The 27,170-nt window shown below is 54.0% G+C and overlaps 1 protein-coding gene across 1 annotated transcript; it reads left to right on the plus strand.

Annotated features, from left to right (window-relative positions):
* The first annotated feature begins 581 nt into the window (after positions 1 to 581).
* LOC132430244 (guanylate cyclase D-like) lies at positions 582 to 24,556 on the plus strand. The gene is given in 16 exon segments (XM_060019659.1): positions 582 to 712; positions 965 to 1,051; positions 1,129 to 1,255; positions 2,557 to 2,617; positions 3,266 to 3,285; positions 4,895 to 5,071; positions 5,310 to 5,466; positions 5,769 to 5,918; positions 9,327 to 9,475; positions 10,823 to 10,986; positions 11,411 to 11,603; positions 16,996 to 17,165; positions 18,158 to 18,261; positions 19,117 to 19,211; positions 20,820 to 20,906; positions 24,425 to 24,556. Coding segments are annotated over 16 exon segments (2,004 nt in total).
* Positions 24,557 to 27,170: the final 2,614 nt, after the last annotated feature.

Here is a 27,170-nt window from a genome sequence, read left to right on the forward strand (position 1 = left end):
GTGATGACCAGTCCACAGGTAGGACTTTCCCGGTCTGGGGCCATCCTGAGCCTTGCCCTGGAGAGGGTGCTGGGCAGGGGTTTTTGTCCTCACATCCCGGAGGAGGACCCAGGAGTAGGTAGCAGGAGCTGAGAGAAGGGGCTGAGCTCCATGTGCAGTTGTTACTGTTGGGACTCATGTCCAACCCTGCTTTCCCCACAGGTAAGCAGCCCCCAGGCGGCCTCCTCGCTCTGGCCCTGACCTGTGTCTTGGTGCTGGCCGGCAGGCCCTCACTTGCCTCATCAGGCGAGATCCTGTGCATCTGAGCCTCGTTCTGTCCCTCTGTGCCCCCCACCCCACAGGCCCTCTCCTCTGTACACAGCCCTGGCATCTGCAGGGAGCTTTCCCATCCTCTGTCCCAGACCTCAGGACCTCCCCACCCTCCTGTCCGTCCTAGAGCTTCAGTCAGGACCCTATCAAGGCCGGCAGAGGACCTCCTGGGAGGTCCTTTGAGACTTGGGGAAGAAGCCTGGGCCCTCAGACAAGACTCCATCCTTCCTGAGCTTCAGGCTACACACCTGTACAGTGAGGGCTTGGTCAGGATGACCCCCAGGGCTCTTCAGCTTGGAAAACAATTCTTCCTGGGTTTGAAGTCCTCTGGGCTCCCTGAGCCCGGCCCCATCCAGGAGGGGGCAGTCTTCTGCCCCCAGCTCTCACCCCGAGACATCTCCAGGTGAGTTGGAAACACCGAGGCTAGGGACCCAAAGGCACATCAGGCCTAGGGTCCTGCCCTGAGCTGGCCAAGGGGCTCTTGGGGGACAGTGCTCAGTGGTGCCCTTCAGCCCAGCTGGGACTGATGGGGAGACAGGAAGGGAAACAGGGAGAGGACGGGGGAGGGCTCTGGGTCAGAGGCAGATCCGAGGAGCCGGATGGGGGGAGTGATATTTGCACCATCCTCTCTGTCCTGCACTTTTCTCACCTCCAGATTGAGCATCCAGCAGCTGCAGCTCGTGCGGGGCCCCTACTGGATCCTGCTGACAGCCCAGGAGCTCACCAGCCCCCGAGCAGATGGGTGGGTGGGGCAGGCACCGGGCTGGGTGGGCAGCGGCAGACAGAGCCGGTCTAGGGTCTTGACCACGCCCTCTGGAGGCTGCGCGTGGACAGTGCAAGTGAATCAAGAAGTGTCGCAGATGGCGGGAGCCTGAGGTCAGCGGCCCAGGGGTCAGCAAGGAGCCTGCCAGCCCCTCAGGAGCCCACCAGTGTGGCTCTGTACCAGGTGAGGGCCTCTGCCACCTCCCTGCTCAGGTCTCAAGAGCTGTCATCAGTTTGGGAGAGCCCAAGGGAATCCACGAGCCTCGGGGCTCTGTATGCCCCACTCCCGCTATAGCATGGGAAACTGAGGCGGGGAGAGGGACAGCGACTTTCCTGGGTCCCACAGCAAGTCGGTGGCGGGGCTAGAAGTGGGAAGCAGGACTCCCAGCTCCTAGTCACACGTGTTTTGTGACCTGACCTTGGGAAACAACCGGTCCCTGGCCACTTGGGCCTGGGCACTGCCTGTGTGTCTACCCCAGGGCTTCTCTCAGCAATGGGCCAACCTAGGCCACCCTCCTGCTTGCTTCGGCAAGGGACAGTGAGATCCTGGGTCCCTGAGGCCCTGAGTGTGGGGCAGCGCCCAGCCCAGGATAGCCTCTGGACAGAGCCTGGGCCACCTGCTGATAGGGAAGCTGGAAGGTCAGAGGTGAGACCAGCAAGGTTTTAAAGTCGCTGAGGACACTGTGGTTTCTCGGGGGCTGGGTTCTCAAATTCAACAACTGACTGCTGCCCTGACTCTCCTATTCCGTGCCCCCCGGTCGATGAACCGGGCTAATTATTTCTAGGGGAAGCCACATGAGGCTCTTTCTTCTTCTGTTCCACCTTCTCCCTTGGGGAATCCCATCATTTTTCTCTTCTGCTGAAAGGAGGCTTTAATGATGTACAAAGCATGTTTTGTCTGCTCCTCTGAATGAGCTGCGGGCGAGGCTGAGGCAGAAATCCATCAGTGACGGGGGCGGGTGGGGAGAGAAAGCTAAGGTTACAGAAAGCCCTGGGTGAGGACAGAGCCCCTGCCCAAGGCCCCTGCCTCTCTCACCCTCCCCTCTCTCCTCCCCTAGGGTTCCTGGGTCACAGAGAGCCCCTCACTTCGCTGGGTTTGGGGTGTCCTAGGTGCCCGAGGCCTGCAGAGGAAAGCCGACCTCGGCTCTGGGAGCTAACACACTTTCTATCCGCTATCTCGTTCGCTCTCTCAACGTGGGTGTGGGTGTCATCCTCGCTTTACAGAATTGGGACACGAAGTTCAGAAAACTGAAGTTCCTTGTCTGAGGTCGCAGAGCTAGAAAGTGGTGGAGTGAGGACTAGAACTGAGGTCTGTCAACCAAAGGAGACAAAGTCTGACTAGTTTCCGCTGGCCGGGCTCTTCCTGGCTTGAAGCACACAGAAAGAGCACATTTATGGGGAAGAAGCTGAGGCTGAGAGAGGCGGAGGGTTTGCCCAAGTTGGGGACCAGCAGGGGGTGAACTCTTGTTGTCTTTTCTTAAACAGGGAGAGTGGGTGTGGCTGAAGAAGTCTGAAGCTGGCGCAGCCTCCTGAGAAAGGTAGAGCTGCAGAGGGCGTGGAGGGTGGGCTGCGGACGGGGCGCTGTCAGGAGACCCTTACCGGTCTGGATTGGTCTTTACTCAATGCAGAAGATTCTAGCCTCGAAAAAGGAAGTGCTTCCTATCATCATGATCACTGCCCCATTGTCATCGCAGATATACACCATCACTGTCACCATCCCACACCAGCTCCCCAACGGCACATCGCCACCCCAATATGATCATCCCCATGGCTACCAGGGGCGCACTCCTCTTCATCACTATCCTCACATGGTACCGTCAGCACCACTGAAGGACCTCAACTGTATCCTCCATCCCTCTACACATGCATTCATTTGTCCACTATTTTTTGAGCACCGCCTATGCTCTGGGCTTTGGGGACAGAGCTGTGGAGAAAAAAGACAGGATTCCTTTCTTCGGGGAGCTTCCAGTCACCTATCGTCACTACTCACATAAGCCCCTTCACCCCCGAGTTGGTCACCATCCCGAGAAGCACTGGCACTGTGGGATGGAGGACAGAGCATAAGGTTTGAGTCAGGAAGACCTGAGATGGAATCCTGCCTCCATAGGACACTTAGCTTTCCTGTAAAATGGAGCTAATGAAATCTACCCCAGGGGAATTATGAGGATTGGAGAGAATTGATGAAATAACCTAGAACTGTCTCTGGCAAGTAGAGTGCCTTTGGAAAATTGCGGATTTTATTATTATTCCCAACATCACCACCATCTGGAATCAGCTTCGGAGAGATTCAGTGTCTGGAGGTTAGGTGAGGCATTTCCCAGTGGGAATCTTGCAATCAACATGTGCAGATGTTTCTTAAAAGAAAAGGTTCTATCTGTGGGCAGATGAGTTTGGAGGTTTCTTGGCTCAGACACAGGACTTCTCAGAGCCTTTAATATGCTGTTCCGGTTACCTATGACTGTGTAACAACTTATCCCAAAATGTAGTGGCTTTAAGCATCGGCCATTTTATGATATCTTACAATTTTGTGGGTAGGAAATTTGAGCAGGGCTCGGCCAAGCAGCTCTTCGGTTCCACTTGACCTGTATGGGGGTCACTCAGTGGCTTTTCGGCTTGTAAATGGGCTGTCAGTGCTTGGCTCTCAGGTCAGATCAAGTCTACTGCCTGTTTCTGTAGAAAAAAATGTGACTGGAACACAGCCATGCTCATTCGTTTATGGAACCCTCTGTGGCTGCTTTCACACTGCAATGGCAGAAGTATTTGTGACAGAGATTGCAAGGCCTGCAAAACCGAAAATATTTACCATCTGGACTTTAACAGGAAAGTTTGCTGACCCCCTGTCTAGAAGGCCTCAGATGTCTTCACTTGCATGCGTGGGGCCTTGGCTGGGTGCTTGGAAGAGAGGACTCATCAGGACATGCCTTCCCACTGTGGATGGTCTCAGGGCCTCTCCCCGTGAGCTCGCCAGTGTGGTGACTCAGGGTAGAGGGACTTCTTACGAGCATTCAGGCCTCCAGCTGAGAGGGCTCCAACAAACAGGAAATGGAAGCTGTCGGTCTCCTAAGACCTGGACCCAAAACACACAAGATCACTTCCACTGTGTTCTGTTGGTCACAGTGTCACAGAGCCTGCTCAGGTTCAAGGGGAGGGGTCAGAGGCCCAAGCTCTTGACAGCAGGGGTGTCTAAGGATTTGAGGCCATTCTTCCCTCACTGCGTATGCTAATAAGCATGCAAATCTCTAAGGAGGGGGAAGAGTATTCAGGTTCCCTCCACTTAGTTGACCCCTGAACTGTTTTTGTGAGGAAGGCCATGCTAGACGATGGTTTCATCTTTCCTGCTTGGGCGAATGCTAGCCTTGCTGGCTGGATTCGAGCTTTCTGACCTGCTGGACTGCTTTCATCTTGTGCCTGATCTCTTCTGCTCTTCTGCTCGTCAGTCTCTGACTCTTGGGCAGAGAATTTGCACAGTTTCCAGGTCCATGATGTCACTTAGGTTGAGAAAAGGCCGAGGTCCCTATTCTGTGGAGTTGGCTTACTCATCCATGGTGCTTCCACACACTCATTTCTGGCTCATTCATTCAACCATCCACGCATCTACTTACCCAACCACCCATTTCATCTACCCACCCATTCATCACTCATCCATCCATCATCCGCTCATCCTTTATCCATCCATCCATCCATCCATCCACCCATCACATCCATCCAACATTTCTGATGCCTCTCTGTGTTCAGCTGTGTGTTGGGTGCTAAGTACTGGGGGTCAGATGTCCACACTTCGAGAGTCCCCTGCGGGCTGCTAGGGTGACCATTGCCCTGGCAGATGCGGGAGCTGCGGCATGAGAACATTGCCACCTTTCTGGGCTTCTTTGTGGCCCCTGGGGTCAGTGCTCTTTTGTTGGAGCACTGTGCCCGGGGCAGCCTGGAGGACCTGCTGCAGAATGAGGCTCTGCGGCTGGACTGGACTTTGAAGGCCTCCCTGGTGCTGGATATGATCCGTGTGAGAACCCTTCTCAAACCTGGAGCTGTGGAGGCAATGGGGAGGGAAGGGAGACAAGAGATGCTCAGATTTCCTAGGCCTGGGCTCTTTCTACTTTGTCTAACTGAGAAAAATCTGACAGTGTGGCAAAGGGGGAGGGGGAGGCAGGAAGGTTTCCTGGGGTCCGTGGGAATTCTGAGAGAAGCAGGGGTCCTTTCATTCACCACAGGCCTGAGGGACCCCCATTATTCCACTCCAGGGTGTGTGGTATCTGCACCATCGGCATTTCCCTCATGGCTGCCTCAAGTCCCGAAACTGTGTGGTGGCTGGATGCTTTGTGCTGAAGGTCACTGACCACGGTTATGCAGAGCTCCTGGACGCTCAGTGGGCTCCCTGCCCCCGGCCAGCCCCGGAGGGTCAGCTCAGGGGTGGGCAGGAGGCTGCCAGTAGGTTCTGAGGCCTCTGTTTAAACTGAGTGCTTGTGAGGCAAGGGGAGAGGGGGAGATGTCCGGTGCTCCGGTACTTCCTGTGGTGTGACCTTGAGTAGATGGCTTTTCCTCTCTGAGCCTCGGGGCCCTTACCTGTGAATGGGGGAGGACAGAAGCAACTCCCTCCTCCGGGGCTGTAGGGAGAGGACGATGACACCACATGTGTGAAGTACCGCCCAGCTTGGGTGGTCAGTGGGGGACGGCTGTGTGGCCTCATCCTGTGATTGCAGAGCTGCTGTGGACAGCTCCGGAGCTGCTGCGGGGGCCCGGGGCACCCGGGCGGGGCACCCTCAAAGGAGACACCTTCAGCGTCGGCATCATCCCGCAGGAGGTGCTGACTTGGGGCCCGCACTATGGTTCCCCAGGGCTCTCGGCGGAAGGTACAGCCTCGTCCTCCTCCTTCCTTGGCCTGTCTCTGGCGGAGGCCCCATGTAGTTGAGGAGCTCTGTGAGCATCAGGAAATTGGGGCCTGAAAATAACCACACAGACACACCTGCCTGGTTTGACAGCAAGAATTGCGTTTCTTTGACTTAAACCAGGCAGCCTTCAGCAACTCTGCCAAAATGGCAGCTGACCAGCTGCAGGGCTAAAGACCTTGGTTCCTGGGTATAAGCCCAACCCCTTCCTTCCTCTCCCAGTGTCATTGCCGTGTCCGGAGGTGCTCACGCCCTTACCACCGGGCTGCCCAGCACAGACTTCGAGTCTGTGTAGACCTCAGTACTCCCCCTGGATCATTTACTTACCACATGACCTTACACAAATCACTTACCCTCTCTGAGCCTCAGTTTTCCCATCTTTATAGTGGGGATCAGATTTTAAAATGTGTCAGACATCCGGTCCATGCCTGATGTCACCAGTCTGCTCAGTATTTGGGGACTTGGTCCTCTGCCTGAGTGGGGCTCCTTGAAGAGCATCTTTGTCCCCCTGCTCTCGGGTGTAATCACTCACACCTTCCTCATCATCACCTGGTCTTAGGCATTTTCTCTTCTGACCCCAGTGCCAGGGCCCAACTTCAGAAATATTTCCTCCCCTTCTATGTTCTCTGTCGGGGCTCCCTGGACTCTAGGCTGCTCTTCTAATTGTCCCCCTGCTGCCTCTGTCCAGTTCCAGGGACCTGTCTCACAGATACCCTGCATCTCGGCCTGCAGTACAGGCAGGGATGGAGCAGAACCCACCACCCCTCCCACCCCAGATGGATAATCTTTAACTCACGGGGAGGCCTGGCCTCGCTTCTTTTCTGCACAAAGCATTGCTCCATGAATAATGAGCATTCCAGGCCCCAGATTTATGGGGTGGAAGAGTGGGAAGGGAAGGGGCTCGGTCGTGCCATTTGTTCAACTCTCCTCAACTGCTCCGCCGCCCCTGGCAACATCTGCCTGCTGAGAGAGGGGGGACCAGCCGGATGGGTCTGTCAGCCATGCCACCGTGCAGGGCTTCTCATACTTTAGGGACGAGGTCTGGAACCCCAGGGTCACCCCTGGATTGGGCTGTCAGTCCTGGACCTGCTACTCCCTGGCTGTAGTTTTCCTGGTCTCAGGCGGTAAAATGTCAAGAGCATAGTCTTTGGGGGACACGGACTTGAGACCAGCTCCACATCAGTTCACCTTGTGACTCTGAATAAATCTCTTTCAGGCTCTGAGCCTCAGTTTTCTCATCTGTAAAATGGGGACCATGATGCCTGCCTCTCAGAGTATTTGTGAGGATCCGGTGAAATGCCTTAGACAAAGTGCCTGGCATACTGGGTGGTTTTAGGGGTGTGCTAGTGGGGAATCCCATGTTCTCTCCTGACTCTCCCAGTTGGAAGCAGACCTCCTTGCTCTTAGAAATAGCATCTTTTTAAGATCCTGTGGTGGCTGGGGGGGACACTTGTGGTTTCCAAAGCACTTTCATATGCGTTATTCCATTGGACAACCCTGTGAGGTGGGCTAGTGCACTCTTTTCAGAGATGAATGAAGTGAGGCTCAGAGAGGGGAAGGGACTCCCTAGCGGGAAGCCATGGGTCTAGGATTTGGGTGAGCTCAGTGCTCTTGCCCTAAAATGTCCTGGAGTCATCCACGGAGCAACTTCTCCACGGAGCTGGCTGTGCAGCCTGCCCGGTCAGCAGTCAGCAGGGCTGGTCCATCACAGTGATGCATTGGGTGTGGACAGCAGGCTCGGCATGGGGAGGGAGCCCGAGACCCGGCCTGGCCTGGGCCAGGGTTTCCCAACATGCTTGCCTGTGAGGACTCCACTTTAATGACAAAAAAGTTTTGAGCTTCACACGCTATTATTTGACTTTTAATATCCGCTGACTGAGGAAATGCCCAAAGACAAAAATCTGCTCTGAAATCAGCAACACTTTGAAATGGATCTGTATTTTACTCATCACAACACCATCCAAATACTTTTGAAAAAGAGCTGGACATGTGTGTGTGTGTGATCTATTATTGGTTCCATCTGCACACACTCCTTTGCAAGCACATACCGCTTCCCAGACCCTTTACTCAGAGGCCCTCAGCGTCTGATGCCTGCAGACTGGGAACCTCTGGGCAGAGAAAATCGTGCAGGCTGGGAGGCGATCAGGCTCAGTTCCAGCATCTGCTTGTTACTGACCCTGTGGCTGTGGGTGACCTAGTTCACCACCCCAGAACCTCAGTTTCCCTGTCTGTAAAATGGGACAGTGAATCATGGGCTGCCCCCAACAAGGAGGCCAGCCAAGGGAAATCCAGAAAGAACCTTCTCCTCACTGGTTCCAAGGGACCCACCTCCTCACCGTCTCTGAGGAGGATCTCAGCCCTCCTCAGAGATTAACCTGCTATACCTCTAACAGCCCTGTGCGGTCTGTACTATTATTATGCCCTTCTGATAAGTGAGGAAACTGAGGCTCAGAGAGATGGCATAACGTGTACAGAATATAAGTGGATCATCTCGAAGTCCTCTCCTGTGCCGCTGAGAGCCTGAGCCTGGTACCCAGCCTCACCTCCTCCCGGTGCTCCTGTGAATCTCTCAGCTCCCCCAGGCCCCACTACAGCTTCTCGAGGTGGGGTTATTTCCATTGGTTGTTAGGTGGGGAAGCCGAGGCACAGAGTGATGGCGAGTGGCAGAGACGGAGCTGGATCGTCGATCTAGCTGATCTGGACTTAGTCTGTGGTCTTCATCACGTGGAGCGGGGACAGGAAGGTCCACAGCAGGGGTGGTCCTGGGAGAAGAGTCATCATGATGGTGATAATGATAAGCAGAGTCTTGCTTCACACTTGAGGAGAGTTGGTACCAGACAGCCTCCGGGTGGCAGGGCTGGTAGAAAGAGCTGCACTGCGCAGGTCTCGAGCACATTCGTGGTCATTGCTGGTAACAGAGCAGTAACAAGTTGTGCAGGGTTCAGGGGTTGGAGTGAACCTAGTACCCCGAGATCTAGCTTCTGTCATCGCCTCCCTCAGCACCCCTCTTAAGAAGGCAGTTTATTAAGCTCATTTCACAGATGGGGAGACTGAGGCTCAGAGAGATTGCTGTCTTGTTCACCATCTCATAGAGAGGTGGTGGCGGATCCAGAATTCAAACCCTGTTCACCTGTCTCCCAGGCTGAGACCCCTTCCCCAGCCACACTGGGGCAGACCCAGGAAAACAGCGATCCTGGCCCACTGGCCAGCACGCCCCGGGGCACAGATCAAGGGGCTGAGGAATACCCTCGGGGCCTGATGTCTGCACCCCACAGGCCCACCCTGCCCTCCGTCTCAGGATCCCAGGCCCACCCCTTCCTACCAGCCCTCCTGAGGACCTCAGCCCCACTGCCCGGCCCGTGCTTGTTGCAGAAATCATCAGGAAGGTGGTGTCTCCCCCTCGCCTGTGCCGGCCACTGGTGTCTCCTGACCACGGGCCACCTGAGTGCATCCAGCTGATGGAGCAGTGCTGGGAGGAGGCTCCGGAGGACAGACCCAACCTGGACCAGATCTATACCCAGGTCAGCGTCCCCAGAGGAGCTGGCTGCTCACAAGAAACGGCTGATCGGTTCACCTCACTTTCCCCAGCGGAGGCCCCACACTCTCCCCGGGGCCTGGAACCATTGTGCAGAAAGGGGGCAATGGGCCAGCATCGTCATCGCTGAGGGTGAGGCCTGAGGTCCACCATCTGAGGAAAGCTTTCTCAGAACTCTGGGTTCAGGGACATTTGCCTTCCTGAGCACCAAGACCTGTGCTAAGTGCTGTGTCTCAAGGTCAGCAGCTGTCACACTCATGGCAAATGACCTCTAAAGCTTATGCCTCTGCTTTTGATGAGCAACACAAAGTAGGTGCTCTTCAGAGGCTGCTGCTACTACCTGCCTTACAGACGTTTGCCCGAGAGAAGCAGTATTAATGAAGGTCGGATATGCACACCTATACACACACAAAGGTCGAGATGCTGGATTTAGACAGGAATGAACCCCGTCACTTTGATCATCATTAATTTGCTTCTCCTACTGACTGCACTTTGGGAAGGTGCAAACCATACTGGGGAAGGTTCTAGGAAGTCTCCCTAGGAGACTGGGTGCCATATTTCCTATAAGGTTGTTGAAGGTACAATTTATAACAACATGTGAATGTCCTCTTATGAAGACCTGAGAGGTACTTCTCTCTGCTCAGCACCAGCAGTAGTTGTGTTCCTTTTGAGCAACTAGTTTAATACTCCATTGTCTTATGGACTCCATAGATTATGTAATCTCTATTTCCCTCTTTGCTTTGTTGCTAGGAAGCTCATATCCAAAATTGTGACCAAATTCTAGCATGCATTTTGCATATAGACCTCACTCCTGGATTAACAATTTTTTTTTTAACCTTTACTCTCCTTTGGTCCCAGCGCCCTTACATATTTATTATTTTATTTTGTAAACAATTTTTTGAAAAGGGAGAGAAATAAAGAGGTAGAAATAGATTATAAACGTAAATAATCTACATACGTTGCTTTTATCCATTTACCCATCTCTTCATCCATCCATCCACTTATCTTTGAGAACAAAGAATGCCTATTCCACAGTGTTTTTGTGAGAACCAATGTGTTTGTTAATGGTGATGCAATGCTGGGCAAACTTTCCTTTGCAAAGTCCTCTCCCTGCCTGTTCACCTCATAGAGAACCAACCCATTTTTCCTCCCAGCCATCTGTGCTTTCACTTGTCAGAGTTGCCATCCCTTGTCTATTACATATCTGCTCCCCACCATCTGGCTCTTCCAGGCAGGGACTATGTCTGGTTCATTCCTGTGGTCCAGATTCTCAACCTGAGGGCCAAGTGTGCTGACCTTCATGGACAAATTGGGATTTTCATTCCATTTTCAGTTCAAAAGCATCAACCAAGGCAAGAAGACCAATGTTGCTGACTCTATGCTGCGGTTGCTGGAGAAGTATTCCCAGAACCTGGAGGACCTGATCCAGGAGTGGACTGAGGAGCTGGGGTTGGAGAGACAGAAGATGGAAAGGTTGCTCTCTCAGATGCTCCTGCCGTGAGTGGACTTGGTTGTGGCTCTAGCCTCAGTGGCTCGGAGCATGGGACCTGGGACATAGTAGGTGCTCAGTAAATCTGGGTTCCATTAATTCATTCAGTTCATTCATTGTTTATTTATCCAACATATTTTAATAGAATGCTTACATGTATTAGGCACTGTTGGGGGCACATGAGTATTGAATTTCTGCTGCCTCTTTCCCTAGGGAACAAGGACAAAGTACAGGGTCCCCCATCTGACCTCAGAGGAAATAATGTCCAGAGAGGGGCAGGTATTTGCTGGAGGGGAGCCAGCACACCAACAGAGCTATCCCAGATCCCCTGACACTCAATCCAGGATTTTCCCCCAAATATCCCTCTCTCACTTCCAACTGTGGAAAGATGGTCCTCCCACCTTGTGACTCTGGCCCTTCCCATCCCTTCAGGTCTGTGGCTGAAGCTCTGAAAATGGGGGCGACTGTGGAGCCAGAGTACTTTGACCAGGTTACCATATACTTCAGTGACACTGTAGGCTTTACCACCATCTCAGCCCTGAGTGAGCCCATTGAGGTGGTGGGCTTGCTCAATGACCTCTACACACTGTTTGATGCTGTTCTGGGCAACCATGACGTGTATAAGGTGAGAGGACCAAGAGGCAGGCATTCCATCTCTCCGTCCTATATGTTGTGTTTGCATCATACATTTACTTCTGGTCATTTATTTATGCATTTTTTATTAGTAAGCTATTGCTGTGTAACAAATAGCTCCCCAAACCCAGTGGTGTAAAATGATAAGCATTTATTATTGCTCACAAGCCTATAGGTCCAGCTGGAAATGTCTGTGGACTCAGCTGGTCTCACTCATACATCTGTGGTCAGTTGTGGGTGAGAGGAAACTCTGCTGATCTTGGCCGGACTCTGGAGCCTTTGTTGAGATAACTCAGTTCTGGTCCACGTGGCATCTCACCCTCTAGCAGGTGAGTTGGTATTATTTACATGGTGTGGCAAAGTTCTGAGAGAGAAGGCAGAAGCCCAGAAGCCTCTTGAGATCTAAGCTGGGATCAGGCACATTGCCGTTTCTGACATATTCTATTGGTCAAAGCAAGTCAAAAGGCCAGCCCAGATTTAAGAGGTGGGGAAAAGAAATTCAACCTGTGCCAGGCAAGGGCCGACAGGTGAGTCAGCTTCTGTGCCTGCCCTTGGCGAGCTCTCAGTGCTGGAGGCTGAGAGGGCCCCAAATCCAGCTAGGAGTAGATGCGTAAAGAGCAAGGAAGGCTTCCTGGAGGAGGTGTCTTCCTAGCATTGTCCAGCCTGGGTGTGATTGCTCCAGGCAAGCAATGGGGAAATAAAGTGCTAAAGTTTGAGGCTTGAGAGGGTGGACCTAGTAATTGGGAGGGATGCTGAATGGGTCGTGATGGCTAGACATGAAGTGGGCCAGTGGTGGGAGTGGGTGGTGGGTGGGAGACGATGGAGTGGGCAGCAGGGGCCTTGGCAGAGCTGTCAAGATCCTCCACAATCTAGTCCCTGTGCACCTGTCGATTCTGGGTTTGAGTCCCACCCTGAACACCAGCTTGTGTATCACTTTGTCTTCCCCTCTCTGGACCTTATCTATAAAACAGGAATAATGACTCCAGTCCCAGGGGTTCACAGATGATGGGCAGATCCTCTCCCCCTGGTAGAAGTGCTGTGTAAACTGTGAGCCTGTGAAAGTGAATAGCTTTCTGCCCTCTACGCCTGCTTTGGGGGCCTTCCCACCCCACCCCTGACCCTATTCTGATTCAGTTGTTGGGGGTTCCTAGGTCAGCCTCAGACACAGTGGATGAGGTGGGGAGGAAGCTCCAGGAAACAGCCATACTCTGGCTCCCCTGGCCTTAGCCTTCGTTTGTGACATGCCAGCCCCCTTCCTGCCACCACCCTCCAGGAGAGCCGGGACTGGGGAGGGCCAGGCCCTGGGCTGAAGCCAGGATGGAAAGGATGCATGGGCAGGAAGTTTCAGAGGAGAGAACTAACTCTTTGAGGTGCGAGGAAGTCTGCTGGTAGCATTACGCACAGTATCCCGACAACAGGAATCTCCAGTACTTATTGAGCGCTTACTGTATACCAGACACTGGTACACAGTCTAGATGCCTTATATGTACTAACCCATTTGATCGTCATAACAATGTATGAGGTAGATAATAGCACCCCTAATTTACAGATGAAGAAACAGGTGGTTAAGCAGCTTGTCTAATTACATAGTCCCAGCAGAATGTGAAGCTGAGACTTGAACTTGGGCATTCTGGTCCTGTAACCCCACTTCATCAGGGCTCACCATCCCGGGACACGGACAGCCTCAGGATAAAGTCACAGGTTCGTAGAGGCCCCTAAGGCCCTCCAGGAGCTGCCCCCACCCCTCCCCACTGCATCTCCGCACTCTGCCCCTGCAGTCCTCTGTATTCCTCACACAAGCTTTGCTCTCTAACCACGAGGCCTTTGCACATGCTGTTCCCTCCTGGAACCCTGCTCTCTCTCCCCTTCTGCTCCCGCCTGGTCTCAAGTTAGCTTCCCTGCCCTCCCAGACATGGTTAGGAGCTCCTGTGTAATGCTCTCATAACTACCCTTGGACCTGTTGGTTCCAACCTAACCCGCTCTGTCCCCAGTGCTTGGCAATGTCCAGTACACGGTAGGTCCTCAGGAAACACGTGCTGACTGAATGAGGAGCTCACTGAGGCCCAGAGAGGGAAGTGCCTCGCCTGAGGTCACAGAGCTGGTAGGTGACAGAGCCAGGACAGGAAAGTGCCCTGTCCACCACCACCGCCCAGCTCTGTCCACTGCCCCACACTGACCCGCGGAAACCTGAGCCACTGGAATTCCTAGCACACACCTTCCTTCCCATTCCCCGTTCCTGCCCCAGCCCATGGTCTGAGGCATTCTCTGTCATGCTGGCTGAGTTTCCCTCTTGCCTCCAGAGCTACCGTGGGCCCCAGGAAAAGATTCCTCATCTCGTCTTGCTGAGCCCTGCAGCTTTGATGTGCCCTGAGTCACCCCTGACCTTGTCTCTTCCTCCCCTGCTAATCTTTTCTCACACATGTGTCCCTCCCAGCTCTGAATCACGCTTTCTGATCTGCTCTGAACTCTGGCCAAGAGGTCTGCATCTTTCTGGCAGAGTGAAATGAAATAAAACAAGGCCTGCACACCCATCCAGATGTGGGGAAACAGGAGGCCGGGTCCTCCCCATGTGCAAGCGCGTCTCTCATCGCTCATGCGGCAGCCTTGGTTTCCCCTCCGTCCCAGCAGGATCTGGTTACTGCTCTTCAATCCGGTCTGGGCTGGGAGGCAGCCAGGCGATCATTTCCTGGTTCCACAGGGGTCTGTGGTTCCCTCCCGCACGCGCTGAGTGAGCACTTTCATGGACATAACTCTGGAGCAGGGCGCGAGTGGGCTGCGGGGGAGGAGAGGGTTCACCTCAGCCACTCCGCCCGGCAGGTGGGCATGGCCCCAGCCGTACTGCTGAGCCACCCTGGGCACATCACTTCACCTCTCTGAGCCTCAAGTTCCCATTTGTAAAACAGAGGTGAACGTGCCTATGGCTCAGGGTGGTTCTGTAGATTAAGCAGTGTGAGAGGAAGTGCTGTCGTTCACACCAACACGCTGATGAGTACCAGCATGTGCAGGCGCTGAGCCCTCCCCCTGAAAGCCCAGAATTGCAGGGGGTATAGATGTACCACTTAAATGTCTGCAGAGGACTGGCCTGGCCTATGGATTGTCACAGGACATCTCATTTAACCCTCGAAATGCCCCTCAGAGGGATGCATTACTATCCCTACTGTACAGATGAGGATACAGGCTCAGAGAGGTGGGTGACTCGCCCAAGGTCACACAGCAAGCCAGTGGTGGAGTTAGAACAGAGAGAGAGAAAGAGCCCAAGCCATGTGCATCAGGAGGCAGCATAGTATATGGGCTCTGGAGCTAGACCGAACCAGTTCAAGTCTGTGCTGTGTGACGTTGGCGAGTGACTTAACCTCTCTGGCCCAGTTTCTGTCTGCAAAATGGCAAGAGTAATAGTACCTACCTCACAGAATTCTTGTGAAGACCTAATTCTTGTAAAGGGTTTGGAATAGTGTCTGGTTATATGAGTAATAAGGGAGCACTTACTTAGTCCTTCTTCCAATCTTGCCAATCAGATAATGCATTCGTCCTCCTGCGGGGAAGAAGGGTGTGGACAGAGGGAAAGCCAGGGCTTGCTCATATTTCTCCCAGGGGCGTGGGGTGGGAGGTCTCTCTCCTCTGTGGAAATGCACACAGTGGGGGGCAGCCCTTCGCCTGACCCAGCCGCATTCAGGCCAGCTCACAGTAAGTGCAGATGATGGGGAGGGAGGGAGATGGAGGTCACAGCACTGAGGAAGGAAACATCTTTTCCCCAGCTGGTGACCGGGGAGATTTAATGGACTCGATGCAGTGAAAACTGGGCTGATGGCCGGCTTGGATCTCAACAGATAGGGACTGGGGGAGACCATCTTAGGCAGAGGGACGAGACCATCAGGGCCTGGAGGTGAGCAAGCGCTGAGTGTCTCTGCGGGAAGCAGGAGGTTTCCCGTTTGGTTGAAACGTGGGGAACCAGGAGCAAGTGTTAGGAATAAGTCAGGAAATTCTGCAAATCATGGGAGTCCCTGATTGCTAGCTCCATGGGGAGTAAATTTTAAGCCTTTTGCTGTAGGGAGCAAATGTAAGTATATGAGCAGAATGGGGCATGGTTAGGGCAGATCACTTCCCGGTATCGGGGCAGGGATATTCTGGGTGAGGGAAAGAGCTGGGGGACATAGGTAGTAGGGCACAGTCCACAGATAATGGTGTGCGAAAGAAATTTATGGAATTATAGCACCCCCTGTGGGCACGAGAAGCGTCGTCATTATTATTACTGTCTACCAGGTGCTGAGGGAGAGCGGCTATGCCTGGCCAGAGGGAAAGCTCTGATCCACGGCTCTGAGGGATGCCGGCATGTGCCCGCTGTAGGAGTGGCAGTGCAGGGCTCTTTAACCTGCAGATGGGAAGACTTGGGGTGTAGAGTTGCCATCTTCAACCTTGGCTGGCCTGGCCTGTGGCAGGGGAGAAGGCCACGGTATACATCTGTGTCCCCAGCACCTGGAACAGGGCCTTCAGAATAAATAATGAGCTTCAGAATAGGAAAGAACTGTGGCTTGAGTTCAGGGGGTAGAGCTGGAGCCAGCAGGTGAAAGGCAGGTTACCATTCAACTCAACTTTTGTAAATCAGAGTTGCCCCGAGGGAGAAGAAGCCACCTCAGGAAGGAGACGTGAGCAGGACCGACAGCCACGGGGAGGCAAGTGGGTGGCTTTAAAGTCCCTCCTAATTCTGAGACTCTGGGATTCTATCGTCTCCAAAAGCATTAGCCCAGGAGAAGATGATGATGATGATGGTGATGGTGATGATGGTGATGGTGATGGTGATGGTGATGATGGTGATGGTGATGGTGATGGTGATGATGGTAACGAGAGAAATCTCTGTTTATTGAGCATCTGTGACAAAACTGGCTCTTACCTCTTTATCTTTAATATGCATTTCATATAAGAGGAACTGAGGCTTGCACAGGCGAAGTGGCCTGACCAAGGTAAATGGCAGAGCCGGGGTTTGTATCCACATCTCCTGGATTTCAAACGCTACATTCCTTTTAGTACACCTTGGAAGGCCAAGCGTTTGGGAAATAGGTTATATATCCAACATACATGTACTCCTGTCCAGATGAAGCCCTGAGCTGCTGCTGCGGTGCTGTGCAGATGGGGCGCCCAGGGCTGCTGCCAAGGAGCTCATGGTCCGGGGTCAGAGGTAAGACCTGCAATTCAGACAAAGGTGATCTGCAACGTGCAGGTCTAATCGTTGCCAGAGCGGCTGGGATGGGAGGCCTGGGAAAGATGGCACTGTTCGCCAGAGACTTGAGGGCTGGGTCAGGGGTTCCAGAGAGGTGGCCTTGTGTGGGATGTGGGTCAGTCGAAGGAGGGGGGGTTCTTGTCCTGGAGCACGAAGCTGTGACTTCTAGGTGGAGACCATCGGGGATGCCTAAATGGTGGCAACAGGGCTGCCCCAGCGCAACAGGAGCCAGCATGCAGCTGAGATCACCAACATGGCCTTGGACACCCTCAGCTCTGTGGGCGACTTCCGGATGAGGCATGTGCCCACTGTGTCCATTCGCATCAGGGCTGGACTGCACTTAGCTATGGACTTGGGGCTGCGGGAGTCTCCCAACCCTGCCTGGGACGCTGGCTGGGGCAATCCCATGGCGTGCTTCTGGAATCCTGAGATTCTAAAAATCCGTAATAGAAAATTTTTACAATTCTTTTTTTCTTCTATTATTTTAAGGTTCTAAGATGTCATAAATCAAAGAATCTGTGATGCTCAGATTTACACATATATATTTTTTTATCTCAGCATCTGTCAAGGTCATCTAAGTCCATGCTGAGGAGCTGACAGTCTGATGGAAGAGGCAGAACAGAGGCCTTCTGTGGTCATGCAGACAACTCAATATTTGCTGGGAGGGGACTAGGAGAGACCTCAGGGTCTCTACTATAGAATAGCCTTCTCGTGCCCTCACCCCTTCCTCCCTCCATAACTTCACCTGTGGGATAAAGTCCAAACTCCCCACCCCCCTCATAGCCTCCAAGGCCCTTGCTATTCTCTCCAGCCACATCTCCCACCACTTTCCACTTTGTATTCTGTCTATACCCAGCCACTTGCAGTTTCCCACAGGCATGTGGGCTCTGTGCCTCTGTGCCTTTGCGCCTGCTGTTCCCTGCCGACTCATTCTCTCATCCTTCAAGACACAGTTTAGGTACTGCCTCCTCCAGGAAGTCCTCTGGGCTGGGTCAGAGTCTTCTTTCTGGGCTGGCACAGCCCTGGTGCTTCCCTCTTCACAACACTGATTAGTGTTTATACATATCTCCCCACCAGGCTGGGAGCACCCTAAGAGCAGAGCCTGGTTCCAATTTATCTGTGCCCCCCTACCCCCAGCCCAGAGCCTGGCATAGATGTCATCTCCTCTCTGGGTGTTCTTGGAGATTCCATACAGCTTCATCCTCACCCCCCAGCTGGAGCCCAAGATGTGGGGTGGGAACAGCAGTTTGGGGAGAACTGGGGGGACAAGAGTGTTGTAGAGACTTCTCTTCGGTCCAGGACCTGCTGGAGCTCACTGGGCACATCTGAGTTTCAGAGCCCTGCATGGCGGGGGTTGTGGGTCTCACGATGTCTCAGTACTGCCTCTCTGGGGACACAGTTAACACCGCATCCCGGATGGAGTCTACAGGGATACATGAGTGTCTCATATTTCTATCCTAGGGAAGCCCAGGGAAGGACTCTCTCAAGGACCCCTGCAGCCTGGCTGTTTGAAACAGTGCTTAGTAACCAAATCACCGCCTGGTGGCAGCGTACCCTAGTTATCAGTAAAACAACTAGAAGGAGATGATGTATGTCACTGGTTCTTTTAACTTTGCACAGGCCTTTTGTGGTGATGTCATGAGAGAATTTGCAGGGAAAACAACGACTCCAGAAGCCGGAAACATGGGTCCTCACCCTGACTGGGTCCAGTGTGCTTAGTGTCCTTGAGCAAAATGCTCTTCCTCTAGGTCTTGGTTTCCCCATCTTTCCAAAGAGGAGACCCCTTTCAATTAAAAAAATATGCCGTTTTAGACCCTTGCTGGCAGCAGGAGCCTCTCTGATGGCCTGGCTAGAGCAGCTGAAAAAACTGAGCCTTTGCTCCTGGCTGCACAGATCTTGTGCTCCCTAATGTCGCTCAGTACGTATCCTGCTTAATCAGATGCATGGCCCTAGAGGGGAGCCCTGCCCTTAAAAGAAAAATAACTGCTTATCTGCACTGGCTCAGCCTTCAAAGACTTCCCTACAAGTAGAGATTATGTTCCTAGAGTTCTGACTTCATCTTGAGTTCTCCTTAACAATCAATCCATGTAGTTTCCTTTCCCTTGAGACCTCCACTTTAGTGCCCAGCAATCTACTAGGGGGACAAGAGGGCCAGGCAAAAGGTATTGCATGAACCAGAGTTGTGTGTATGACTGGCTGGAACTGGGGCTGTTACAGGCTCTTAATGATTTTACCGAACACTGGGTATGCTGTCACCAGGTGGTAACTTGACTACCCCCTTTCTTCTCAGCATACAGAATTCATGTCTGCATAAGCACCGCCCAGACACTGCTCAGCCTGGATGAAGGCTACAAAATTGATATCAGAGGCCAGACTGAGCTAAAGGTGAGAGACTTTCTTTCCTGGGATTTGATGGGAAATGTCTCCAGAGGTCCAGTTTCTGCGGGCAGCAGGAGAGATTCTCATCTGACTGACATAGCTGAAGGAAATGCCGGCCTGGGAGCTGATCACCTTCAATGTCCTCCTCGCTCCCCAAATTCTAAGGAAACATTTCTTCTGGGGAGCCCCTCCCTCATTTGGCTCCTCATAAGGAGAAGGGCCGGGGCAGAGAAGTTACTTCCCTTGATGACCTGCCTGGGCAGCACGCTGGTGCACCACAGATAGTAACATATTTATTACCACAGAAATTACCACAGAAATAATGAAAGGAGGATCCACGTCCCCATTTTACATTTGAGGAAGTTAACTTAGAGAGGCAAAGAGACTTACCCAAGGTCACACAGCTGAATCCTAGGTCTGGTGGCTCCAAAGCCTGTGCCTTCTCCATAGCACTGTTGGGCTCCTACTCATCCTTCAGAACCCTAGCACAGAACTTAGCCCTCACTGAAGCCTGCCCTGACCCAGGAATCTCTACTTTTCTTCTTTCTTTCCCCCAGAAATAACTGTCATGCCTTCTCTGTGCACCCACCAGTCCCACAGCTGGCCCTCTGATGTTGTCAGTGTGATGTTGGGTTTTACCTGCCCATCTGCCCTCAAAGGCAGAAATTGGTCTGTCACGTCTGCATTCTTTTTTTTTTAATGTTAACGTTCAGTAAGGTAATGGTACCATCCTATGAATGACTTTTCTTCCTACCCCACCCCCTTTCATTTCCCCAATTCCTCAGCTAGAGCCAGGCCTACTGGAGTGACTGGAGCAGCTGGGGCATTTAAAGGCCCAGGGTTGCAACTGGGCCCCAGAAATTGGGGGACTCCCGTGGGGGGCTCCACGGGTCTCACTTCATTAAACGGTGAAATGTCAGAGCAGCAGTTCAGAGAGGAGCAGTAACTTGTCCAAAGTCACACAGCCTGTGAGGGCCAGTGTAAGCGGAATCCTTTGCTTTGGAGGCTGAAGTTATGGGCGAGTGGAGTAAGGGCAGGCGTGTCTTGTTTGGGGGAGTAGGCACTAGATGTCCTAAGCAACAGAGGATTCTGATGACAGAAGGGGATGCAGAGTGGGAGTCGGGAGGGCAGTATGCCAACCTCAGGTTCTTTGGGCTGACCTGAGGGATCCAAGGGGCAATACCCATCCCTGGTCCAGGTGGCATGTGAAACTTCTAGGGCAGCCCATCCTGACCCCCCAGGTAGCTGCACCCCCATCCCAGGGGAGACCACTGTAACCTTCAACAGTTTGGGAAAATCACAGAATCCTGGGATCTTAGTATTCCATGACTGCTGGTTATAGAACTCATGATTCATTATTTATTTATTTCTCTAATGGATAAATATTCATTCATTTAATCCTCACAACTCTATGAGGTATTCAGGAAACTGAGGCACAGAGAGGTGAAGTATGTTGACCAAGGTCACACAGCTAGAAGTGACAGAGCCAGGATTTGGACCCAGACAATCTGCCTCCAGGCTCTAGGCTGCTTTCCTCCCAGCTGTGGGAATCGTGTCTCTGCCCTGGCTCTCTGCTTGAGAAGGTACGTGCAACTCTTTTCCTCTCTCTTCCAGGGGAGGGGCTTCAAGGAGACCTACTGGCTGGTGGGGAAGGCGGGCTTCCCCAGACGCCTCCCCACACCTCTGGACATCAAACCCCGGGTGAGTAAGTGGAATTTCCCCCAAAGCTTGGCCTCTGTTGTTTGAAAGTTGATACTTGTTATTTTTCTGATTATAAAGGTATTACCTGCCTCGCGGGGATAACTTGGAAAATACAGAATTCTTTAATGATTAAATAATCTCCACCTTTCCAGTCCTGAGAGACGGCCACTGTTAGCACTTCAGCATGGTTCCTGCCAGCCTGTTTCTGATGTCTAGGTCATGGATGAGATCATGCGGCCTCTGTAACTCCTCATTCTGGTCTGCGCTCTCCGCTCAACGTCCTGAGCGCCCTGGGTGTCATTTACTCACACTTGTAGTTACAGCATCAGGATTGCAACATGTGGCGGCCGTGATTAGCTCAACCTCCCTCTTGTCACTCAGCATGTAGGGTCTTCCCATTCTGAGCCCGTTACAGGTGATACGCTGATAAATATCACTGGGCGTTTTTCACCATTCAGACTATTTCCGCGGGGGGGTATAGCTCCGGGGTAGAGCATTTGACTGCAGACAATTTCCGAAGACGAGGAATTTACAGATCAAAGGCCCTCATGTTTTAGGGGCCAAAAGAAGCAGATTCTCAGAGCTGGTGCCTGCCCTGCAGTTGGGCTCTTTCCTTTGTCCTCTGTCCTTTGCGACCCCATGTCCCTCGCTGAGGGCAACCCAGGGGAGATGGGGGAGCGGGGGAAGTAAGAACATTTTACTGCAACGTGCTGTTCCTCACTCTCTTCCACTCGAGCACCGGGTGGTCCACAGGGGGCCACAGGGCACAGGTGCTGCCCATAGCTGAGAATTAGTTTCCTAGAAATGAGGCAGCCCAGGGGCCTACAGGGCCCCACGGGCTCATTCCATCAGTGGGTGGCTGGCCTGGGGATGGACAGAGCCCCATCAGGGGCCCACAGCACGACCACATCAGAGCTTCCTGCCCAGGGTCTTTCCCTCATTAGAACTTCCAACTGACTCCTCGCAGCAATTCCAGGATGGCCCCTCCCATATCTCAAAGACCAGAAACGTGTGGGGCACACATGGGCTTCCTGGGAAAAGACCAGCACTAAAGCAGCCTAGGCTGCGCGTCCTCCAAGTGGAAGGATCGATATGGACAGGAGCTGAGGGCCGTCAGAGCATCCCTGCCCCCCAGCTATCAGGCTGCCCCCAGGCCTCAGGACCCCAGGGAACCCGGGCAGAGCAGTGCCTGGGGGCAGGCAGGGCCCTGTTCACCTTCACCCCTGAGTGCCCTCCCTGACACACACTGGGGTCCAGCGAGCTAGGGAGGAGGAGGGGGGTGGATGGGCATATGGAGAAACCCTCGGGGTGTAGCACACACACAGATGCACCCTTTTTGTAAGGACACTCCAGATTCCTGGGTGCAGAACCAGCTTGTGTTCACAGAAAGGCCCCCAGACAGCCCTGGGTCCTTCAACTTTGCAGACGATTTGCCGGGAGAGGACCGGGCTCGGGACCAGCTGTGTGCCGTGGGGCAGGTCCCTGACCTCCCTGGCCTTCCTGTGGGCCACAGCAGCGCCAGCTTACCCACCCCCAGGAGAGCATCTGCGGCCCCCTCACCCTGTTCAGTCCCTCTGGGTCCTCTACTCCAGCTGCCGTCCTCTGACCTCACAGCCGTCGGGCCTCCACCCCACTTCTGCCTCCGTGGGCAGCCAGCCTTCTCAGAAGGCCCGTCTGCCGACGCTGACTGCACTTCCTCATCTTCCTCTCCTGCCGGCCCTCGCAGCCTGACTTCCACCACCACTCACCCAGAAGGCTCTGTGAGGTCACCGGTGCCCTCTACCCATGTCACCAGCTCCGTGGGCAGTTTTAGTTACCAGCCTGATTGCCTGGTAACATTTCCCCGGCCTCTTCCTAGAAAGGTTCTCCAAGGCCTCCTCGGCGCCCTGGCTGTGCTTCCCCACCTCCAACTCCTCCCCCCAGGCCTCCCCGGCCGCTCTTCTCCTCTCCCCAACTCTTCCTTGCTGGGGCTGCACAGGGCTCCTCCCCGGGCATCCCTTCCTATCCTGACGCCTCAGCCCCAGACCCCCTCAATAGTTCTCTGGCAGCCGGGCCTCCACCAGAGTTCTCTTCTTGTGGGTGGCCTCGCCACCCTCAGTCAGGAAGCTGGACACGGTCCTGGAGTCAGCAAGTCCTGGAGCTCTGCTCCCATCACAGCCCGAAGCTGACGACTTCTCCATCATGCCCGCTCTCCCGGTCACCGTGGGGCTCTCGCCATTTCCCCTCATCCACCTCTGCCCGGCAGCCAGAGCGCTCTTTCACTAAAGCACAAACACGTTTCACATGGAAGCTCCGTGTTTCACACCCTCGGGGTCTTCCTACCTGAACCCTTTCATGCTGCCTCTGAGGTCCCGCTCTGTCCGGCCTGGGCCTGCCCCTCGGGCTCAGCTTTCCAGCACCTTCTGCCGTGAGTCACCTCCTCGGGGCCTCCCTGCTGCTCCTCAAGACACACCGAGCTTCCCACCTCAGGACCTTCGCTCTCGCTGTCCCCTGGCCTGGTCCCTCCCTATCCTGCAGGTCTCAGCTCTGTCGCTGCTTCCTTCACGGGGCGACTCTCATCACAGACTCTGATTGGAGCCCTGCTGCAGCCGCCCGCCCATCTCCCAGCACTGTGTCACTGTAGCACTTGCTTCTCCCTGATATTTCTTGCTGATGCATTTATGGAACTTTCCCCAGGAGAGTCTGGCTGGCCGATATACCTGCGGGTCTGCCAGGTGAGCTCCCAGCCCTGCTCCAACCCACCCCATCCTGGCAGTGGGAACCGGCAGGTCTGGCAGCCATTCGTCATCCTGAGCCCTCTCAGCTGATGACGTTTCCACTCCAGGCCAGAAACTTTAGAAAGCGCCAGCAACATTTTCATCTTCTTGACTCAGGGAGGGAAGAGAGCGGAGATTAGCCCCAGTGAGCTCCACCTGACCTGGGAGCCTCCCAGGCCTCTAGGCAGCAGGGAAGAATCCCACACCCACCTAGGCCCACGGGCTCAGATCCAGCAGGTGGGCACACAGGGGCCCGAGCACCCAAGTGCACCTGCAAACGCACACACACACTCCGCCTGGCATGGACATCAGATACATACAAACGTGGACACACTACCACATGCCCCTCCATTTGCTTGGAGATGAGGTCACAGAGAGACCCACAGAAACACAGACAGATATGCAGGCAGACACACAGAATCTCTGCAGGAAGGGCCAGCTGGATGGGAACTTGTCTTGGACTTGGGTTTATGAGGCAGTTACCAAATTTTTACTTGAACTGTGTGCTATAGCTTGATTTTTTTTTTTTTTTTTTTGCGGTACGCGGGCCTCTCACTGTTGTGGCCTCTCCCGTTGCGGAGCACAGGCTCCAGACGCGCAGGCTCAGCGGCCATGGCTCACGGGCCCAGCCGCTCCACGGCATGTGGGATCTTCCCGGAGCGGGGCACGAACCCGTGTCCCCTGCATCAGCAGGCGGACTCTCAACCACTGCGCCACCAGGGAAGCCCAGGTTTATTATTCTTGATTGTCCTTTTCCCCTAGGGACACCTGGCAGGACCTCATAAACCAAGAGATCAAGGTGGCCTTTGCCAAAGCCCACCGGAGCAGAGACGGGACTTGGAGCTCGGGTGGGGCCTTGGCCAGGCCCTGAGAAGAGGGACGGAGCAATGTTGAGCCCAGAGACTCCTGTGCCTGGACGCCCCCAAGACCTCTCCCTGCACCACTCCCCACAAAGCACTCCCTTGGGAGCTCCCTGGCGGCCAACAGGGCGCTCGTTAACATGTGCCCTAGAGTGATAGTAATTGGTGCGTTCCTGTGTGAATCCTACAGGTAGACTTGCCTCGGGACACAGAAACAATAAAAATAGAAATATTCTCTCCTTTCCCAGAGCGCTTTGTTCTGGACAAATGGTTCTGACTCTGAGAGCTCGTTATAGAGCTCACTGTTCCTTCCATTGAGAACACCATCCCCATCGTACAGCCAAGGTGCCCAGGCCCCAAGGGAGGAGGTCATTTGTCCTGAGTGGCACATCAGAAGCAAGACGGGGACCGGGAGCTGGAGCCAGGCAGTCGAGGGCTCCAGGAGCCACTGGACCACCTGCTCACGTTACACCGCTTCTCAGAGCCTCTGTTTTGTCATCTCTAAGATGGGTGTGGAGCGGGCCCACGTGAGGCTTGTTCCTGACAGAGGGCTTCCGCGCATGGCAAACGTTCAGCACAAGCTAACTCCTTCCCCGTCTCTCCTCCCTGAGCTGGCCTAAGCTCTTGGGCATCTGTGAGCACTGTGTTGGGAGTCCAGGTGTTGGGCTCCCAGAATCTAAGGGGAGGGGTTGGGAGGGGAGTCATAATTCCTGGGTTCTTAGGAAAATGAGACTTCTGTCTTACAGGAAAAAAAAAAAAAAACCCCACATCCAACTCATTAAACTAGCTTCCAACATCAAAGTGTACTTTCCAAACCCCCGAGGCTGATTTCGGAGCAGACAGACCAGGCACACGTGGAATTCATTTCCTTGACTGAGGGGAGAGGGCGGGGGCCAGGGGGCAGGTTAAGCCCTAAACAAACTCGTCCTTCTTCAAAAGACCCCTTGGGAGGGGGGAGCTGGCACTAAAACTGAACTGGGTGTCGTGGGGAGAATGTTCTGCTGGGGGCTCTGTGTGTGTGTGTGTGTGTGTGTGTGTGTGTGTGTGTGTGTGTGTAGATGTGAGAAGGGTGTGGGCGATGTGTGTGGAGCCATGAGCTGCTGTGTGGTGGAAAGTGTTACGTTCTACTTTGGAAGATGCCCCGGGCGTCCCGACCTGCACAACTTCGGGCTTAATCTTTTTATTCCTCAATTTCCTCAAATGCAAAATGGGACCGGTCACCCTTACCTCCCAGGTCGTTGTGAAAATTAATGGAAAGGACTGGAAACACCACAACTGGCCCCAAGCAGGCCTGCAGGAGGGCTAAGAAGGGAGGGTGCATCTGTGGGATGTGCCCACGGTTCTGTGCGTGATGGTGTCTGCACGTGCGGTGCCCCTGTGGCGTGGAGGCCAGAAGCGTGGCCCTGGTTCCTCCAGTGAACTCTGTGTGGCCCACATGGGGCCTGTGGATTTTCTCTCTGGGCCTCAGTCTCTTCATCTGTAAAAGGAGCTTTTGGTCTAATGGCCATGAAGTCCCCCTGGGCGTGAGGCTCTGTACGTATCCATGGGCACACAGGTGGTAAATGGAGGCCCAGCGGCAGGCAGACACAAGACCAGAATTCAAAGCAGGATTCCATTCTGCTTTCCTCCCAGGAACTGGTCTGTGGGCCCCTCTAAGCCCTCAGCTCCTCACTGCACAATGGGGACCAGCGCCCTGCCCCACCTGCCTTATGGGGATGCTGTCAGGTCAAAGGAGGCAACGCTTTGAAAGCACGCTGTCCCCGAGGAGAGTGTGCAGCAGCCGTGACTGAGGGTGCACGTGTGTAAACAGACCTGGGTGGCTTCGTGTACGTTGCGTGGATGTCAGCGTTCAAAGGACCCTGAGCAGACAGGTGACCGTGTTCCCTTGCACGTGACTCCATCTGCATGCTGCACTCCATCTGCATGTGTGCTTGTCTGTGGATGTCTGCGTGTGCTGTGCCTCTGTGTATATGTGCATTGATGTGTGTGTGTGCATTGGTGTGTCTGCATGTCTGCTGCCTTAACTGTGTATGTTATGTGTCCAGGTGTGTCTGTCCGGGCACCAAAGTCTGGGAGCAGCGGCAGATCTTCTGATATTCGTGTCTGTGCCCATAATGTGGGTCTGTGTGTGTGTCGCAGTGCGTACCTTGTGCACTTGTGGGTATAGGTCAGGCTGTGCCTGGATCTGACCTGGCTCCTTGCTCGAGCCCTCCAGAATGGTAGTGAGGGGAGAGTGGCCCCTGGCACTGAGCTGCCCATGCTGAGAAGGGCTGAGGCAGCTCTGTTCTCAGAGGCCTCGGCTCTGACCCCCTGGGCAGAAGCTGGGGGCTCCAGGGAGAAACTCTATTGCCAAAGCCAACACACTGCATATGAACAGACCCCACACACTGGGGTCTTCACCTCTCCCCAACCTTCCCCCATCAGTTGAGGGTGAGGTCACCCAGGAGGACAGCCAGTGCCTGTCTGGCTCTTGTGTTGTGTCCCCTCCTGGGGCTGGGCCGGTTTCGTCTTCCCCCAGAGGCTTTGGGGCTCGTTTATTTTACATTTGCCTGCTGCCTGCTATGGGCCAGGCCCTGTGCCTGGAGCTCCCACGACACTATCTCAACCACAGCCACCCGCTGGGACAGGAGGGCTTTGCCCACTTTCTA

The sequence above is a fragment of the Delphinus delphis genome, chromosome 8, assembly GCF_949987515.2.
Source record: "Delphinus delphis chromosome 8, mDelDel1.2, whole genome shotgun sequence".
In the NCBI taxonomy this organism is placed as follows: domain Eukaryota; kingdom Metazoa; phylum Chordata; class Mammalia; order Artiodactyla; family Delphinidae; genus Delphinus; species Delphinus delphis.